The 18,951-nt window shown below is 41.1% G+C and overlaps 1 protein-coding gene across 1 annotated transcript in view; it reads right to left on the bottom strand.

Annotated features, from left to right (window-relative positions):
- Nucleotides 1-18,951, bottom strand: part of LOC126426813 (phosphatidylinositol phosphatase PTPRQ-like) — a 267,688-nt gene that overhangs the window by 189,752 nt on the left and 58,985 nt on the right. The window contains exon 4 of the mRNA XM_050088816.1: nt 7,275-7,399. Coding sequence (XP_049944773.1) covers nt 7,275-7,399 — 125 coding nt within the window. The remainder of the gene's footprint in view (nt 1-7,274; nt 7,400-18,951) is intronic.

Below are 18,951 nucleotides of genomic sequence, written 5' to 3'. Positions count from 1 at the left end.
TCCAGACATGGCAACAGAAAAAGGGAAGTTGCAGTGGGCCAGCTAAGTTACCTGCTCGTTTCGTAATTGTTCTATGTTAAGGTTATTTGCAATTGGTTAATCAAATACTCGGTTTGAAATATGACTTATTTTGAGTGTTATCTGAGACTGGAAGTACTGACTGTTAACTGACAGTAGATTAACTGGTTTAACCAAATGTTGTTATGAGTGCTGAAGTATTGTTTAGACAAAAGAAAGTTTTCGGTTGTCAGTTGACCTGAGCCAGCTAGTGGTTGGTATTAGTTAGCAATACAACCGTCAAATTAAATTGGCCATCTTAATGAAAGCTGTTAGAATAGTTTTGATTGAGCATTCAGTTTTAAAAATTGAAAATATTTCGTTATGGTAACTGATTTTCTTTTTGTCAAAGGGATTGCTTTAATTGTACAAAAGATTATTAAAGTCGGCAGTTTTGGAAAGTCAGCGAGGAGAAGGCGTTAGTTAATGATGCAGTTGTAGTTTATTGATGATGATCTTTATACTAAAAGAAGATTTTCCTTCAGGGTTTCAACTTTGAAGGTTTTTAAATACGTTATGATTATGTGGCCGCGCGGGATTAACTGGCCTGTCTCAGGCGCTGCAGTCATGGACTGTGCGGCTGGTCCTGGCGGAGGTTCGAGTCCTCCCTCGGACATAGGTGTGTGTGTTTGTCCTTAGGATAATTTAGATTAAGTATTGTGTAAGCTTAGGGACTGATGACCTTAGCAGTTAAGTCCCATAAGATTTCACACACATTTGAACTCTTTTTTTATTATAATTGATTATTAAATTAAATTATAACGATCAAAATAATTTGGTGAAACTTCAGTCGTATATTTGTGGCCCCAATCAACCTGCAAGAGCAAGGAAAAGGTTCAGTAGCACCACAATTTGACAATTGAGAACCATTAATTGTTTGACTTTACACAGTTTCCTATAAAGCTCACAAAACTTGAAAAATAGTTTGAGCTCATTTTTATAATAGGAGAGTTCCTGATAGCTTCTATCCTGGTTAGTAGTTTTATCCTCTTAATAGTAACATAGCAATCAGAGCTCACACGGATATATTATGTGTTCGTTTTATGTACATGCTGTTCCAGAAAGGAACTGTAGAGAAATAGCTTAAAGGTGGTTCGATAAATCCTCTACCAGGCACATAATTATGAATTGCAGAGTAATGACGTAGATGAGTGTGTTGATGTCCTTGAAAGATTGAGTGACGTCATACAGGCACAACATACAATACCTTGGTTTAATGCATCATAGAACTCTGGGCTGATGTTGCTACCATGTTCTCAAAATACTCTTCAATCTGAATAGAGTTTGGCAGTACTAGTAACGCCCAAGTAAATGTGATTTTTGGTTCGGTGCCCAGGCACTGCCATTGGTACAGTAACCACAAGAGCCCCATCATCTGGTACTCATTTTTATTGTGCCTTTGCCAATGTATAGGACAAATAATTCTTCCGTTAGTGACTTGATGTAATGCAGTACTTGGTGCACCCCTTTGTACACTCATGAGTCAGTCCTACTAGAAAATTGGCAGTGCGTAATAGGAGTTGCTGGTAGTTGTCGATCTGCTGAAATGGACCTTGTAATTCCTGCAGTGTCTATGCAGGGAGTGACAGCCCTAGCCGAGGAGCCCATGAATCCATTTATCTGTTTAAATATTTCAAGATGAGATACGAAGCCCTATGATGAATCCTACATTGCATTACCAGTTGCACAGCTCAGTCGTCTGTTTCTTATGCAGGAAATGAACACTTACTTCAAAGATTCTGCAAGACAGTCAGCAATAAAAAAATTCAAAAATATTTCAAACAATTATTATGTGTTTCATTAAGAAAATTACTGGAATTGAAAACCAACAAATACAGAAGACCTGTACGTTCTCATGTAAAATACAAATTCAAAATTATAAATTTATCATTCACATGTATAAATAAAATACAGATAAAACTGGCTCCTGTTCAACAAGAAATTAGTGTACTGTATAAAAAAACATCACATTACTTTTCAAGCAGACAAGAGACCATATAATTAAACAAATAGTCCTACATTGTAACTAACAATATTACGAAAAGTATAGATGCTACTCACCATATTGCAGAGATGCTGAGTTACAGATAGCTTTCGGTTAACAAGGCCTTGGTCGAAAATAGACAAAACATACACACACACAGACACACACACACACACACACACACACACACACACACACACACACATACACAGAGAGGGGGAGAGAGAGAGAGAGAGAGAGAGAGAGAGAGAGAGGGAAATGGAACTTATACATGCATGACCACAGTCCACAGTCTCCGGCAGTTGATGCCAGACTGTACTGTAAACAAATACACACCAGTATAATATAGTTGACCTGTGTCTTATATAGAGGTTTTGTAATAATTTTGTCCTATTATTATCAATTAATGTTCTTTTTTAGAAATTATATTGATTCGACATGGATGATGAAGTAAGATGTTGACACTGAAGAACATACATATTCAGGATATACATGTTCCATTCAATAAGTAGAAAATTCAGAGCCTAAAGAGGGGTCTGACAAGGAGCTTACGTATCACAAAAGTAATTTAGAGCACTCCTAGAGAAAGCTATCTATCTCAGCATTGGGAAATTCAGGAAGAAATTGCATTACTGGAACGTAACTCAAATAATTTCACTTCGTCTTTACTGTAGACAAACTTCAGCAACAAATTAAAAAACTTTGAAAGAACACCTTCACACTAGTTACAACCAGATCAAAATAATATGCGATCAACAGAACCAGAAGAAAATCATACAAACTTGCGATAAAATCATAGAACAAGTTTATCAACTTTTGTACTTTGAGGAATGACATGATGCACAGAAAAAGAAATAAATGGTGGGAGTTAATCGACTGGGAATGCTTTTAATAAATGAAACTAAATCGAAAACTAACCAAATAATGTGTCTGAAAAAGTAAGGCTACACTCTGAGCTGCCATTCCTGACTTACAGTAATGTGACACGGACTTTTCATCTCAAAACTGTTCATGAACTGAGGGAAGTTTAAGAAACAGTGTGGAGAAGCCTCTCAAATATTTGCAGCAAAGAGAGACAGGAAAACAAACATATAGGTCTGGGAAAAACAGAGTTCTGATTAAGTAATTATAATGACAGTGAAAATGAAACAGTGATGGAGAAGACATGCCATAAAATGAGATGAACAGAAACAATTTGATGAAGAGAAACGAAACTTCCAAAAGACTTCTATGCTATAGTGACAGAAGACAAATGGGAATATCATTGAATGTTTTGTGTGTTTACGTTGGTAATGAAGTAATATAATACGAAAATGGATTTCAAAGTTAGCAACACTGACAGTAAATGTTTTGTTCACTCTATGACAAACAACGGACGTGGTGTGAAATTTGGTTACTTGTAGCTTTAATTATAATTGCCAATAAAATTGTGTTTTTAGCTAAACTACATGATAAGCAAGTTTGCTACCCCATGTCACTAACTAAAAGTTCACTATTTGCGTATAAGTTAACGTAAGTTGCATTTTTGGTAATTTGAAATGGAGTGTAATGCTTCGGAATTTGGGTGACGGGGGGGAGGTGCAGGTGAATAGAAACAGTAATCGTCAGCCTTTCTCCTTCCTTCATAACAAGACCAAGAATTGGGTGGAAACGAAGAACCACATGCCACTGTTTGCAGCCCAAGAGATTATGCTGTGATTGAAGTATGTGGAAGTAAAATCGTTATTTACAGGCCACAGGTTACGTTTCTGTTCCTTTCTGAAAACGCAAGGCTGATTAAACATGTTTATTTCAAGAGCAAATGAGTCACTTTTTAGTCTTGGAGGTATTGTTTGAAAGCTGCTTGTTACTTCTTATAATACAACTTGTAGCTTCAAAGACATCGTTCTTAAATGCCAGTGGCTTAGTGTATTAACAAACAAACCAAGTTTGTTGTTGTTGTGGTCTTCAGTCCTGAGACTGGTCTGATGCAGCTCTCCATGCTACACTATCCTGTGCAAACTTCTTCATCTCCCAGTACCTACTGCAACCTACATCCTTCTGAATTTGCATAGTGTATTCATCTCTTGGTCTCCCTCTACGATTTTTACCCTCCACGCTGCCCTCCAGTACTAAATTGGTGATCCCTTCATGCCTCAGAACATGTCCTACCAACTGATCCCCTTTCTAGTCAAGTTGTGCCACAAACTCCTCTTCTCCCCAATACTATTCAATACCTCCTCATTAGTTATGTGATCTACCCATCTAATCTTCAGCATTCTTCTGTAGCACCTCATTTCGAAAGCTTCTATTCTCTTTTTGTCAAAACTATTTATCGTCCATATTTCACTTCCATACATGGCTACACTCCATACAAATACTTTCATGAACGACTTCATGACACTTAAATCTATACTCGATGTTAACAAATTTCTCTTCTTCAGAAACGCTTACCTCGCCATTACCAGTCCACATTTTATATCCTCTCTACTTCGACCATCATCAGTTATTTTGCTCCCCAAATAGCAAAACTCCTTTACTACTTTAAGTGTCTCGTTTGCTAATCTAATTCCTTCAGCATCACCCGACTTAATTCGACTACATTCCACTACCTTCGCTTTGCTTTTGTTGATGTTCATCTTATACCCTACTTTCTAGACACTGTCCATTCCGTTCAACTGTTCTTCCAAGTCCTTTGCTGTCTCTGACAGAATTACAATGTCATCGGAGAACCTCAAAGTTTTTATTTCTTGTCCATGGATTTTAATACCTAATCCGAACTTTTCTTTTGTTTCCTTTACTGCTTGCTCAATATACAGATTGAATAGCATCAGGGAGAGGTTAGAACCCTGTCTCGCTCCTTTCCCAACCACTGCTTCCCTTTCATGCCCCTCGACTCTTATAACTGCCATCTGATTTCTGTACAAATTGTAAATAGCCTTTCGCTCCCCGTATTTTACCGCTGCCACCTTCAGAATTAGAAAGAGAGTATTCCAGTCAACATTGGCAAAAGGTTTCTCTAAGTCTACAAATGCTAGAAACGTAGGTTTGCCTTTCCTTAATCTTTCTTCTAAAATAAGTCGTAGGGTCAGTATTGCGTCACGTGTTCCAACTTTCTACTGAATCCAAATTGATATTTTTCCATTCGTCTGTAAAGAATTCACGTTAGTATTTTGCAGCTGTGACTTATTAAACTGATAGTTCGGTACTTTTCACAGCTGTCAACATCTGCTTTCTTTGGGATTGGAATTAGTGTATTCTTCTTGAAGTCTGAGGGTATTTCGCCTGTCTCATACATTTTGCTCACCAGATGGTAGAGTTTTGTCAGGACTGGCTCTCCCAAGCCCGTCAGTAGTTATAATGGAATCTTGTCTGCTCCCAGGGCCTTGGTTCGACTTAGGTCTTTCAGTGCTCTGTCAAACTCTTCACGCATTTCATCTTCACCTACCTCCTCTTCCATTTCCATAACATTGTCCTCAAGAACATCGCCCCTATATAGACCGTCTATATACTCCTTCCACCTTTCTGCTATCCCTTCTTTGCTTAGAACTGGGTTTTCATCTGAGCTCTTGATATTCATGCAAATGGTTCTCTTTTCTCCAAAGGTCTCTCTAATTTTCCTGTAGGCAGTATCTATCTTACCCCTAGTGATATAAGCCTCTATATCCTTACATTTGTCCTCTAGCCATCCCTGCATAGCCATTTTGCACTTCCTGTCGACCTCATTTTTGAGACGTTTGCATTCCTCTTTGCCTGCTTCACTTACTGCATTTTTGTATTTTCTTCTTTCATCAATTAAATTCAGTATCTCTTTTGCTACCCAAGGATTTGTACTAGTCCTCGTCTTTTTACCTACTTGATTCTCTGTTGCCTTCACTATTTCATTCCTCAAAGCTACCCATTCTTCTTTTACTGTATATCTTTCCCCCATTCCTGTCAACTACTCCCTTATGCTCTCCCTGAAACTGTGTACAACCACTGGTTCTTTCAGTCTATCCAGGTCCCATCTCCTTAAATTCCCACCTTTTTGCAGTTTCTTCAGTTTTAATCTACAGTTCATAACCAATAGATTGTGGACAGAGTCCACAGCTGCCCCTAGAAATGTCTTACAATTTGAAATCTGGTTCCTAAATCTCTGTCTTGCCATTATATAATCTATGTGAAACCTTTTAGTATCTCCAGGGTTCTTCCGTGTATACAACCTTCTTTCATGACTCTTGAACCAAGTGTTAACCATGGTTAAGGTAACACATAGTTCTTAAACATGATGTCAGCGACTTCGTGTATTAATAAACAAATCACTGTTATAAATTTAATATTACAGTAAAGTAAGCCATGCGGGATTAGCCGAGCGGTCTCAGGCGCTGCAGTCATGGACTGTGCGGCTGGTCTCGGCGGAGGTTTGAGTCCTCCCTCGGACATGGGTCTGTGTGTTTGCCCTTAGGATGATTTAGGTTAAGTAGTGTGTAAGCTTAGAGACTGGTGACATTAGCAGTTTAGTCCCATATGATTTCACACACATATGAACATTTGAACAGTATATTGATCAGAGATACTACAATTTTTCTTTGGAAAATATAATTCATTGGATATTTTTATTTCTTGGATTAACTGAGGCTTTTTTGAACCAGATAAGTTTGGATCCTTATTGTTCGAGATCCAAAACAGATTTTGTCATGACCTGTTCACACAAAAAATGAAATAAGTTGTTTCTACCTACCCCTCTCTGTTGTGTGAACAGCAAGTTTTTCATTTTTTAATGTTATGAAAGCACGAGCTAGGTCTCAAGTCTAATAATATGTTTAATGTTTGGCACGAGACCTATAATTCCATATAATTTTGATTTTCGTATTTATTTTAGAAATTATCATTTTTTTAAGTTGAAAATTTCTTCTGTCCACCCTATTTTGCTGTACAGATGGGAGTTGCAGCAAGTTTTTCCTGTGTACGAAGCTGTACAAAAAGAAGGAAATGGTGTCCAGATGGAAGGTGGTCTGACAACTACAGGAAACACATAGGGTCAATGTTGATGTGAATAGCTGATGACTGTAACTAACAGAAAATCATATAGGCAGCTTATGTCCAGCCATGGACGTCAAATTGCTGCTGTTGGTGATAATGATTTTGATGCAGTTTAAAATTCTCATATGCCTGTTCATCAATATAAACTAAATCAAGCATCATCATGTCTTCAAATAATTTGATTCTATAAATACACAACTTTTTATGTCAAAAAATTCATTTTCAGGCTCACCTTGTATTGCACCTGATATAAGATGGGCTCCCCTTCTCCTTGTACGTCTCTCAATGGTATTCTTATCTTCAATGAATTGTAAGTCACTTCCACAATATGTGGCACATACTTTAATACTTTGTAGGCTGGAAACAGAAAACACAATGACAAATTAATCAGAGGCTTCGAATTGGTTTATAAGTGAATGACTACTTTTAATCCAAGTGAAGTAGGGCACTGACTCTTACAGGCCAGTTTATGACTCATTAAAAATATCATTCTGGGTGATTTTAGACAAGAGACTTATTTTGAAATATCAGATATTCTCAGTTTCAAATACCTTTTACGAACTTATGATCTTTAAAAGGATCACCAACATCTGAACGTGTGCCTTCATTTTCGTTTTTGTTAATTATTTACTACAAAGGGTATTTGGTGATAATAGAGGAATAGAAAGTTACATAATGGCTAAAATAGTAACAGGGGTGTGAGAGATGCCAGTGACATACTATTGTCCTGTACACGTTTCTGAACATAATGATATGAAGTGAGGGGAATCATAAATTGGCGCAGAAGAGCTTGTAAAATAAACAGCTGGAATATTGCAGTTCATTGATGCGAAACACATCTAAATCCAAATTTAGATTCGGCTGCGTTATTTGATTTTAATCGAGAAGAGCATCAGAATTCAAGGACAGAAGCATCAGCAGTGTTCGACTCATGCCGTACAACGTGGCAATGCTTGGCTGAGGCAGATGCAAGCCTAAGAAATCGGCAGAAGTTAGGTCCCAGAGAGGGGCGAAAGAAAGGCGTCTCCAATGTTCTGGAAGCTGGGTCTGGGAACACTTCTGTCGAAACTAAAAATTAAGATGTAGTTTGGAGGGAAGACAGCCCTTGGCAGCAGCAGGTCCCTGTGCTGTGGGGTGGGGAAAAGATATCGTCCTTCCACAAAAAAAAAAAAAAAATAAAGTAAAATAAAATACAACAAGATGTGTGACACATATTGAAACATACTGACACATATTGATTCTGAAATTATCATAAGAAGGGCTCCGAGTGAATATAAGTGCTTGTTGCTGTTATGACTCATACAAGGAGTTTTATTATAAATACTAGGAAAGGTGCTGTATCTTACGTCACACGTTAAAAAAAGTTACAAAATGGAGTATTGTCTGCTCGTTGGAAAGAGAATGTAATGGGTGTTGGCTGAGGTCAGGCATGTACCTGATGGCAACTGAACCTCAGTGGTACACTAAGCTTATGATGCAAAGTATAACCATGCACAGTCGTGCGGAAAGTGACTGATTCATGCTCAAAAGTTATATTATTAACTGTGAGAGTAACTACAGATATTGACGTATTTAGATCGTATCACCAACGCTTATGTCGTGTTACTACATCATGTATCACATCGTTACTCGTAAGTAGGGCTACACACATTAGGTTACTGTGTGTGTACTTAGTTTTGTGGTAGATAGTCACTCATGACTTTCTGTGAGGCGTGGTTCTAAGCGCTATCAGCGTTACCACACTATACGGTGGGGCAAACAAAAGTGACCCGTACAAGTTGGAAGTGAATGTACGCATATAACAACACCATGTGAGGTGCACACCATGTCTACACCTGCCACGTGATCGACACCAGTTCAGAGCATAGTGTGGACTATGTCAGTGTGAGTGGAGTAGTGCAAAGGGGATGATGGTACTCACAGTGGAGCAGTTGGTGTTCATTGTGAAAAGTTATGTGACAGCAAAGTCGTGGAAAAGGTGTGGTCAGTTGTTCGTTGACAAATTTAATGGTGTCAAAGAGCCTGCAATGAGTGTCATGCAACGCTTATTCCGAAAACGGCGTCAGAAATGGTTCCGAAAAAAAAAATCAAAATACATTCTGAAACGTGTCACACACCATAAAATGTGGCTGTGGTCCTCCAGAAAATGTTTCAGAATCCTACCAAATCAGCCCAACACCTGTCGCAGGAGACCCACACATCAAATTGATCATGTGGTCGGATAACCCACCGGGACATCCTCCACATGTATCCCTAGCAAGTGTGTGTTGTTCATGCATTAAAGCCGGCAGATGCTCCACAGCGCCTCCAGTTTTGCGATTGATTTTACTGTGATAACAGGGAGTGACTTGACATGGATCTGTTATTTATGTCTGATGAAGCCTGGTTTCACCTGAGTGGTTATGTCAGCTGACACAATCATTGGTTCTCGGCAGCTGAGAAACTGCATGATGTCCACAAAACACCATTGCATGATCAGAAATATGGGGTTTAGTGTGCAGTGTCTGCACACCGCTTTATTGGACCCATCTTGTCTCATCAACATTTTGAAACCATTTGTGGCAGCGTTAAGGGAGGAGGAAAAGACCTACAGCTACTTCCGACCGGATCAAGCAACTCCCCATACATCTGGCCGAACCTTTGAGCACGTTGAAACTATGTCTTCACGCCTGACATAACTGTTAGCAGAGTTCAGTTGGGTCGCTGTTGTAGTTGGTCACCTGATCAGCCAGTATTCGATTACTTAGTGTGGGAAAGCCACAGGCCTAAGATGTATCACAAATACCCTCATGGTTTTCAAGAACTGTAGCACAATGTTTCTGATGAGACTGCAGCATTTCCAGCAGTCCAAGTTCCGCCTTCAGCAAATTGGCGATCAGCGCCAAAAAGTGCCAAGAGAAGATTGGTGGTCACTTTCAATATCTGCCATAGTCAGGTCAGTTCTGCATTTCCTTTGCTGTGTTTCTCTGTACCCTGAAATATTGTTCTCCAGTACACTTTTATTTATCCCACTCCGTATAAACTCCCATGTATCAGCATTACTTTTTGTTTGACATCCTATGGCGGTTGCTCGTTCGTCAAAAAATTCGGAAAAATTACTTTCTGTTGATGGCTTCCGTGAAGACTCCAAGAATTCTAGTGCGCTCTACTTCCAGCTTTCATTTGAAACTGATGTTGATAGAAGCCAATTTCGTTGGAAGATATGGAGCTTCAACAGTACAGAGTAGGTGGGGAGAAATGTACGCACTGTCAAATCTCGGTTACCAACGTCTAGGTTGCAGCATTACTAGTTCCGCAGTGCTGTAAGGCGAAGAAGCTCAATGTCTGAGCGAGAATCAACAAATGCTTGTCGTAAGGTAAGATGTGCTCTGTGTTTCACATTGTCACTGTAAGTTTTACACAACTTTGTGATTTTTGCATGCTGATTGAATTTGTTTCACCTTGTTAATTTAGTACTAAGACCTTATGAAGTTACTATCCACTAAATCATAAAAAATTAATTGTTGTTAAGGCGGGTACCAGGTTGAGATTCATTGGGAGAGTCCTTAGAAAATGTAGTCCATCAACAATGGAGGTGGCTTACAAAACACTCGTTCGACCTATACTTAAGTATTGCTCATCAGTGTGGGATCCGTACCAGATCGGGTTGACGGAGGAAATAGAGAAGATCCAAAGAAGAGCGGCGCGTTTCGTCACAGGGTTATTTGGTAAGAGTGATAGCGTTACGGAGATGTTTAGCAAACTCGAGTGGCAGACTCTGCAAGAGAGGCGCTCTGCATCGCGATGTAGCTTGCTCGCCAGGTTTCGAGGGGGTGCGTTTCTGGATGAGGTATCTAATATATTGCTTCCCCCTACTTATACCTCCCGAGGAGATCACGAATGTAAAATTAGAGAGATTCGAGCGCGCACGGAGACTTTCAGACAGTCGCTCTTCCCGCGAACCATGCGCGACTGGAACAGGAAAGGGAGGTAATGACAGTGGCACGTAAAGTGCCCTCCGCCACACCCCGTTGGGTGGCTTGCGGAGTATAAATGTAGATGTAGATGTAGAAATACGGGGGGACGGGGGGGAGGGAATTAGCTCAGGTTGAATATTTACAAGTTTGCAGAAATTAAACATATGGTAAATCAAAGTCTAGGGCAAGTGTACATGGCCCTCAAGCACCTACTGTCCTCACCACACGCCTCTACTTCATAGATTCCTTCATATCTACCAGTGAGTCCTCAATTTAGAACATCATCTTCTTCAAGTAGTCACACAAAACCGTCAGATATCATACCTATTACTCAGATCGAAAAAGCAAGGAACCGATCTGGGAATCGTTTGAAATCAACTCTACTAGCATTTTTCGACAGAACCTGAAATAGATGATAGTGGCACGTCCACAGTGAATACGCATATACAAAAAGGTGATTTTCTTGTTTCCAAAGTGTTTGGGAAAGACTCCTTCATACAGACTTTATGTGACCAAAATCACAGAGGTCAATAATCAAGCGCAATGTGAAGTTTCTTCCTTTTTGTTAAGGATCCCTATAACATTTCATTTAATCGAGAGACCGGAAGAAGTCTTTCCTCATAAGCATGACATCATGCAGAAACTTTCGCAAGTACCGCAGTCTAGCTCAAGTAGATTCAGAGATGCAGTTGGATGTCAAGAGGATCTGAGTAGCTATAGTGCATTATTATACTGTTGATATTGCTCAACGATGTCTACCATTTATTCACGTTTTTCTACTAGATATTTCTATCTGAGCTCATGTATTACTCCATATTTACACGTATATGTTGATTTTTGAATGTTTATTATGTAATAAGACGTCGTGTCTTTCGAAACGATGTTCTAACGTCAATTCTCTCAAATTAAACGTTATTTCAGGACTTTTTTCCCTCAAGGTGTCAAGAGTATTCACACACGTACACTTACGTCTCTCGATGGGGCAAGTATATGCGTTGGTATACCCTTGGAAACTTCCGATTTATGGATAAAGCAAGAAATATAAAATTTAGAAGACCAATACATGCTTTGAGTATAACAAAATTTAGTGTCTTTGGCTTACTTCAGGCACATCCCGCAAAATGTGCCTACACTTACCGCCACCTAATCTTGCCTGTTTTTATCAGACTCGTTTGTTACTTATTTTATGGATTTGTGAGTGTGTCTGCATGAATTCCTAAGGGACCAAACTGCAGAGGTCAATGGTCGCTAGACTTACACGGTGCTGAAACTATCTTACACTAACTCATGGCGACGCAAGATTGCCGTGCGGTCTTAGGTACCTTGTTACGGTTCGCCCGGCTTCCCCCATCGGAGGTTCGAGTCCTCCCTCGGTCGTGGGTGTGTGTGTTGTTCTTAGCGTAAGTTGGTTTAAGTTAGGTTAAGTAATGCGTAAGCCTAGGGACCGGTGATCTCAGCAACTTGTTCCCATAGAGCTCACAACAAATTTGCAATTTCCTAACTTATGCAAAGAACAACACACACATCCATGCCTAAGGGAGGACTCGAACCTCGTACCTCCGGTGGGAGGGTTCTCGCAATCCGTGACACGGTGTCTCTAACCGCGAGGCCACTTCGCGCGTATTATTTTATGGACAACGAACGTCTTCCCAGGCTAGTGACGGAATTCAAAGGTTGTGCGTGTGCTAACAGTTTGGTACAGAGTCAGAACCTGTTGCATGACAGATGCGGAAACTGAGTTTGGGCACGCTACATCGTTGCTGATGTGAGGCGAATAACATTAATCAACAGGTGTGCCCACTATTGCGCCTGACGATGTGTGCCAGTAACACCACCACACCGCTCACACAGCTGGACACAGTTCTTTTCCACAAGCACGCTGCTTGTTTTCTCCTTTACACGTGTCTCGCTGAAATAGATGCGCAAATATTCACTGAAGGTGAAAAAGGTTAGAAATACACCTGAAATGAGTGCTGAAAATACAAGCCACGACCGTGACTTGATCCTCACCTACCAACTTTTTGCGAATTATCTCCTTACAAACAGACTACCCGCACATTCGACATAGAGTGGGCCATATTCGTAGACACACTCAATACTCCGATTTAAGCGCTTACATCTTACAAGGGGTGGGCGGAAATATGGCATTGCATGAAAGCACAACGCACTACCGTACCTAGTAAGTTATAGAATAACCGTTGTCATTCAAAACAGCTTCCAGGCGTCATGGAATGGGTAAGTAAATGTCCCGGCCGGTATTCGAGAGGATCTTACACCATTCTCCGTGCAAAATAATGGCAAGTTCTGGTATATTGCGTGTCTATGGAATATCGCCCCATTTATGAGATTGGATTCGTGATTTACTGTCAACAGAGTCACAGTTCATAGTAACAGACTGAAAGTCATCGAGTAAAACAGAAGTAACATTTGGTATTCCCCAAGCAATAGGCCCTGTGTTGTTCCTGATCTATATGAACAGTATAGGAGACAATCTGAGCAGCCCTCTTAGATTGATAGCAGATGACGCTGTCATTTACCGTCTTGTAAAGTCATCAGATCATCAAAATGAATTGGAAAATTATTTAGATATGATACAGAAAAATGCTGAAGATTAGATGGGTAGATCACATAACTAATGAGGAGGTACTGAATAGAATTGGGGAGAAGAGGAATTTGTGGCACAACTTGACAAAAATAAGGGACCGGTTGGTAGGACATGTTCTGTGGCATCAAGGGATCACAAATTTAGTATTGGAGGGCGGCGTGGAGGGTAAAAATCGTAGAGGGAGTCCAAGAGATGTATACGCTAAGCAGATTCAGAAAGATGTAGGTTGCAGTAAGTACTGTGAGATGAAGAGTCGCGCACAGGATAGAGTAGCAAGGAGAGCTGCATCAAACCAGTCTCAGGACTAAAGACCACAACAACAACAACATCTGAATTGTGCAGAAAGTGGCAATTGATCCTGAATAAAGAAACGTGTGACGGTATTCACATGAGTACTAAAAGAAATTCGCTAAATTTTGATTACGCGATAACACACACAAATCTGAAGGGTGTAAACTGAACTAAATACTTAGGGATTACAATTTCAAATAACCCAAATTTGAACGATCACATACACTACTGCTCATTAAAATTGCTACAACACGAAGATGATGGGATACAGATGCGAAATTTAACCGACTGGAAGAAGATGCTGAGATATGCAAATGATTAGCTTTTCAGAGTATTCACACAAGATTGGCGCCGGTGGCGACATCTACAACGTGCTGACATGAGGAAAGTTTCCAACCGATTTCTCATACACAAACAACAGTTGACCGGCGTTGCCTGGTGAAACGTTGTTGTGATACCTCTTGTAAGGAGGCGAAATGCGTACCATCACGTTTCCAACTTTGATAAAGGTCGGATTGCAGCCTTTCGCGATGGCGGTTTATCGTATAGCGACATTGCTGCTCGCTTTCGTCGAGATCCAATGACTGTTAGCAGAATATGGAATCGGTGGGTTCAGGAGGGTAATACGGAACGCCGTGCTGAATCCCAACGACCTCGTATCACTAGCAGTCGAGATGACAGGCAACTTATCCGCATGGCTGTAACGGATTGTGCAGCCACGTCTCGATCCATGAGTCAACAGATGGGGACGTTTGCAAGACAACGGTCATCTGCACGAACAGTTCGACGATGTTTGCAGCAGCATGGACTATCAGCTAGGAGACCGTGGCTGCGGTTACCGTTGACGCTGCGTCACAGACAGGAGCGCCTGCGATGGTGTACTCAACGACGAACCTAGGTGCACGAATGGCAAAACGTCATTTTTTCGGACGAACCCAGGTTCAGTTTACAGCATCATGATGGTCGCATCCGTATTTGGCGACATCGCAGTGAACGCACATTGGTAGCGTGTATTCGTCATCCGGCGAGATGGTATGGGGTGCCATTGGTTAGACGTCTCTGCCACTATTTGTTCGCATTGAGGGCACTTTGAACAGTGGACGTTACATTTCAGATGTGTTACGACCCATGGCTCTACCCTTCATTCGATCCCTGCGAAACCCTATATTTCAGCAGGATAATGCTTGTTGTACATGCCTTTCTGGATACAGAAAGCACATTCTCCAGATCTCTCATCAACTAAAAACGTCTGGTCAATGGTGGCCGAGCAACTGGCTTCTCACAATACGCCAGACACTATTCTTCATGAACTGTGGTATCGTGTCGGAGCTGCATGGGCAGCTGTACCTGTACACGCCATCCAACCTCTGTTTGACTCAATGCTGAGGCGTATGAAGGCCGTTATTAAGGCCAGAGGTGGTTGTTCTGGGTGCTGATTTCTCAGGATCTATGCACCCAAATTGCATGGAAATGTAATCACATGTCAGTTATAGTATAATATATTTATCCAATGGATACCTTTTTATCATCTGCATTTCTTCTTGATGTAGCAGTTTTAATGGCCAATAGTGTAGATAACGTTGTGGGTAGTGCAAACTAAACACTGAAATTCACTGGTAGAACACTTAAAAGGTGCCACAGGTCAACTAAAGAGACTGCTTACACCACGCTTGTCCACCCTATCATGCAGTATCACTGTGTGGTGTGAGATGCGCATTGGGTAGCACTGACGGATGCCATCGTAAAAGTTCAAAAAAGCCAGCTCGTTTTCTACTGTCGCCAAATAGGAGAGTGAATTGGAGAGGCGATCAGTGAAACAATTTCAATCACCAGTTTTCTCTTCTGATTGCATAAATATTCTGTTGGCGCGCACCTACATAGGGAGAAATGATCACCACGAGAAAATAAGAGAAATCAGGGCTCGCACAGAAAAATTAAAGAGCTCGTTTTCCACGCGCACCGCTCTAGAGTGGAACATTATCAAATAATGTAGTTCATGATATAAGTTCGTGGCTTGTGGAAAATAATTTGATGCTAAATCACAGTAAGACTCAGTTTTTGCAGTTTCTAACCCACAATTCAACAAGAACTGACATTTTAATCAGACAGAATGGGCATGTTATAAGCGAGACGGAACAGTTCAAGTTCCTAGGCGTATGGATAGATAGTAAGCTGTTGTGGAAAGCCCATGTTCAGGATCTTGTTCAGAAACTAAATGCCGCTTTATTTACCATTAGAACAGTATCTGAAATAAGTGACATTTCAACACGAAAAGTAGTATACTTCGCATATTTTCATACGCTTATGTCATATGGTATTATTTTCTGGGGTAATTCTTCTGATTCAAAAAGGGTATTCTTGGCTCAAAAACGGGCTGTTCGAGCTATGTATGGTGTAAGTTCGAAAACCTCTTGTCGACCCCTATTCAATAGTCTGGGAATTTTGACATTGCCCTCACAGTATGTATTTTCTTTAATGTCGTTTGTTGTTAGCAATATTAGTTTATTCCCAAGAGTTAGCAGCTTTCACTCAGTTAATACTAGGCAGAAATCAAATCTGCATGTGGAATGCACTTCCTTGACTCTTGTGCAGAAAGGAGTGCAGTATTCTGCTGCATCCATTTTCAATAAGCTACCACAAGAACTCAAAAATCTTAGCAGTAGCCCAAACACTTTTAAGTCTAAACTGAAGAGTTTCCTCATGGCTCACTCCTTCTATTCTGTCGGGGAGCTCCTGGAAGAGCTAAAAAATTAAGCAAATTCCAGTGTTACATTCTTGATTTTCTTTATTTAAACTAACGACTTGTCGCCTGAATTTGTTTCTTATATTTATTTTTATCTGTTTCTACAATCGTGTTATAATTTCATGTATTGACTCGTTCCATGACCATGGAGACTTCTCCTAAATGTGGTCCCACGGAACAATAAATAAATAAATAAATAAATAAACAGTAGAGAGGCAGCTAGAAGGTAGTTCATTGAACCCTCTTCCAGGCACTTTTTTGTGAACAGCAGAGTAATCACGTAGATGTAGATGTAACAGTGACTGAGGTGGATAGTAATCACGTTCCTTCTTCCCAAAGCACACCACAGAGGCTCAGTACTATTACGACCTCGTGACTGTGGCGAGGTGACCAGAGGAGACGCGATATTTTATGCTCGGGCTCACAAAACCAGTCCTGGAGGATGCGACCTGTGTGGACAGAGGCCCACTGGGGAACTAATATTGTACCGAGGGGCGGATCTGATCAAGCAAAATGGTCATATGACCCTTGGCACCCGGTAGTCACGGGGCACACGGAATACCACGATATGGCTGCCCAAATCGTCGGCGACCCGCCGCCATTTGTCATTCTCGGCAGTCTGCGTTGTATCCTTGAGATGGCGGACGAAATCCAGTCAGAAGTTAGAAATGCTTAAAGCCTTAATCTCAAAATTTCCCCTTAAGCGAAAACATTGCTTCCTTCTGCCTTGAAAGGTTATGGTGATATATTTAAAAATTTTGACATTTAATTGTGGTCTTCAGCCATTTGTATTGCACTTTGTATTTGTTTGTCGTATATACATTTGCCTTGAGGCTGTCCGAGTAGCTGTGATATATATTTTATTTGCAATTTTAACTGCATGTCTTCAGTTAATTTAAATTTATCTTGTTGCTTTCTAAGATTTCTTGCTGGAGACCTTCAGGCATGAAAGAATTGGATTTTGAAATGTGTAGTTGTAAACGATTGACTATGTGCCATTTTATTTGAAAGGTGTTATTAAATTACAATTTTGATGTGAAACTGACCGACACCTTATTTGGCCCTTTGCACAATTCTAATCACCTGCTCGGCCCAGCAGGTGTAGCGCGCGTTTCACTATCGTCCACGTTGTGACTTGGCGGATGACTCAGTTGCTCTTTCTCTGTATGCCGTATACACGTTCGATAGGTGTCTCTTCAAACACGTTGCACTTCGGCTACCTCACTTATGCAAACACCCACCACACGAGCACAAACAGTTTGCCCACTTCTGAATTCACTTACCTCCGATATAGTGCACTCAGTATGCAGTATCCGGACCAGAGCGCGACTGACATTTGTGGTGAACTGAGGACAATGCGCAGCAGGCTCAGGTAGCATCGGCATTAATTTTCAAGCCTACATTTCTCGCGCTGATGCCATACTTTTGTATGACTCCTATATAATGGAACAAGTATCCCAGCAACCACGGTCAGGGACAGCAAGCGACTGCAGATAGGAGGTCTTTCCTAATGCACTTCACTTGGTGACATGTATACACTGAAGAGCCAGACGAATTGCTACATCTGCCCAATATTTTGCAGGGCCTCTGTGAGCATGAAGAAGTGCCCAACACGACGTAGCAACAACTCGACATATGTCTGGAATAGTGCTGGAGGAAAGTGACACCGAGAATTCTGCAGGGATGTCCACAAATCTGTAGGACTACAAAGGGGTGGAGATCACTTTTGAATAGCACGTTGCAAGGCATCCCAGATGCGCTTAATAATGTTAATGCCTAGGGCGTTTGGTGACCAGCGGAAGTGTTTAAACTCAGAAGAGTGGTCCTGTAGCCACTCTGTAGCAATGTTCGACGTGTAGGGTGTCGCATTGTCCTGCTGGACTTGCCCAAGGCAGTCGAAGAGCACAACGGACATGATCGGACGCAGCTGATCAGACAGGATGCGTACGCACGTGTCACTTGTCAGAGTCGTATCTAGACGTATCAGGGTTCCCGTATGATTCCAACTGCAAAATCTCCAAGCATTACAGTGGCTCCACCACCCTGAGCAGTCCCCTGCTGACTTGCACTGTCCATGGATTCATGAGGTTGTCTCCATACCTGTACGCGTCCATCCACTCGATACAATTTTAAACGCGATTCGTCCGACCATGCAACATGTTTCCAGTCATCAACTGTCCAATGTCGGTATTGACGGCCCCAGACGAGGCGTAAAGCTCTGTGTCTTGCAGCCATCGAGGGTACACGAGTGGGCCTTCTGATCCGAAAGCCCGTATTGGTGATGTTTCGTTGAATGGTTCGCACACTGACACTT

Source organism: Schistocerca serialis, chromosome 11 (assembly GCF_023864345.2).
Source record: "Schistocerca serialis cubense isolate TAMUIC-IGC-003099 chromosome 11, iqSchSeri2.2, whole genome shotgun sequence".
Lineage (NCBI taxonomy): Eukaryota > Metazoa > Arthropoda > Insecta > Orthoptera > Acrididae > Schistocerca > Schistocerca serialis.
Note: the sequence above shows the minus strand (reverse complement) of the source record. Positions and strands in the feature narration are given on the sequence as shown.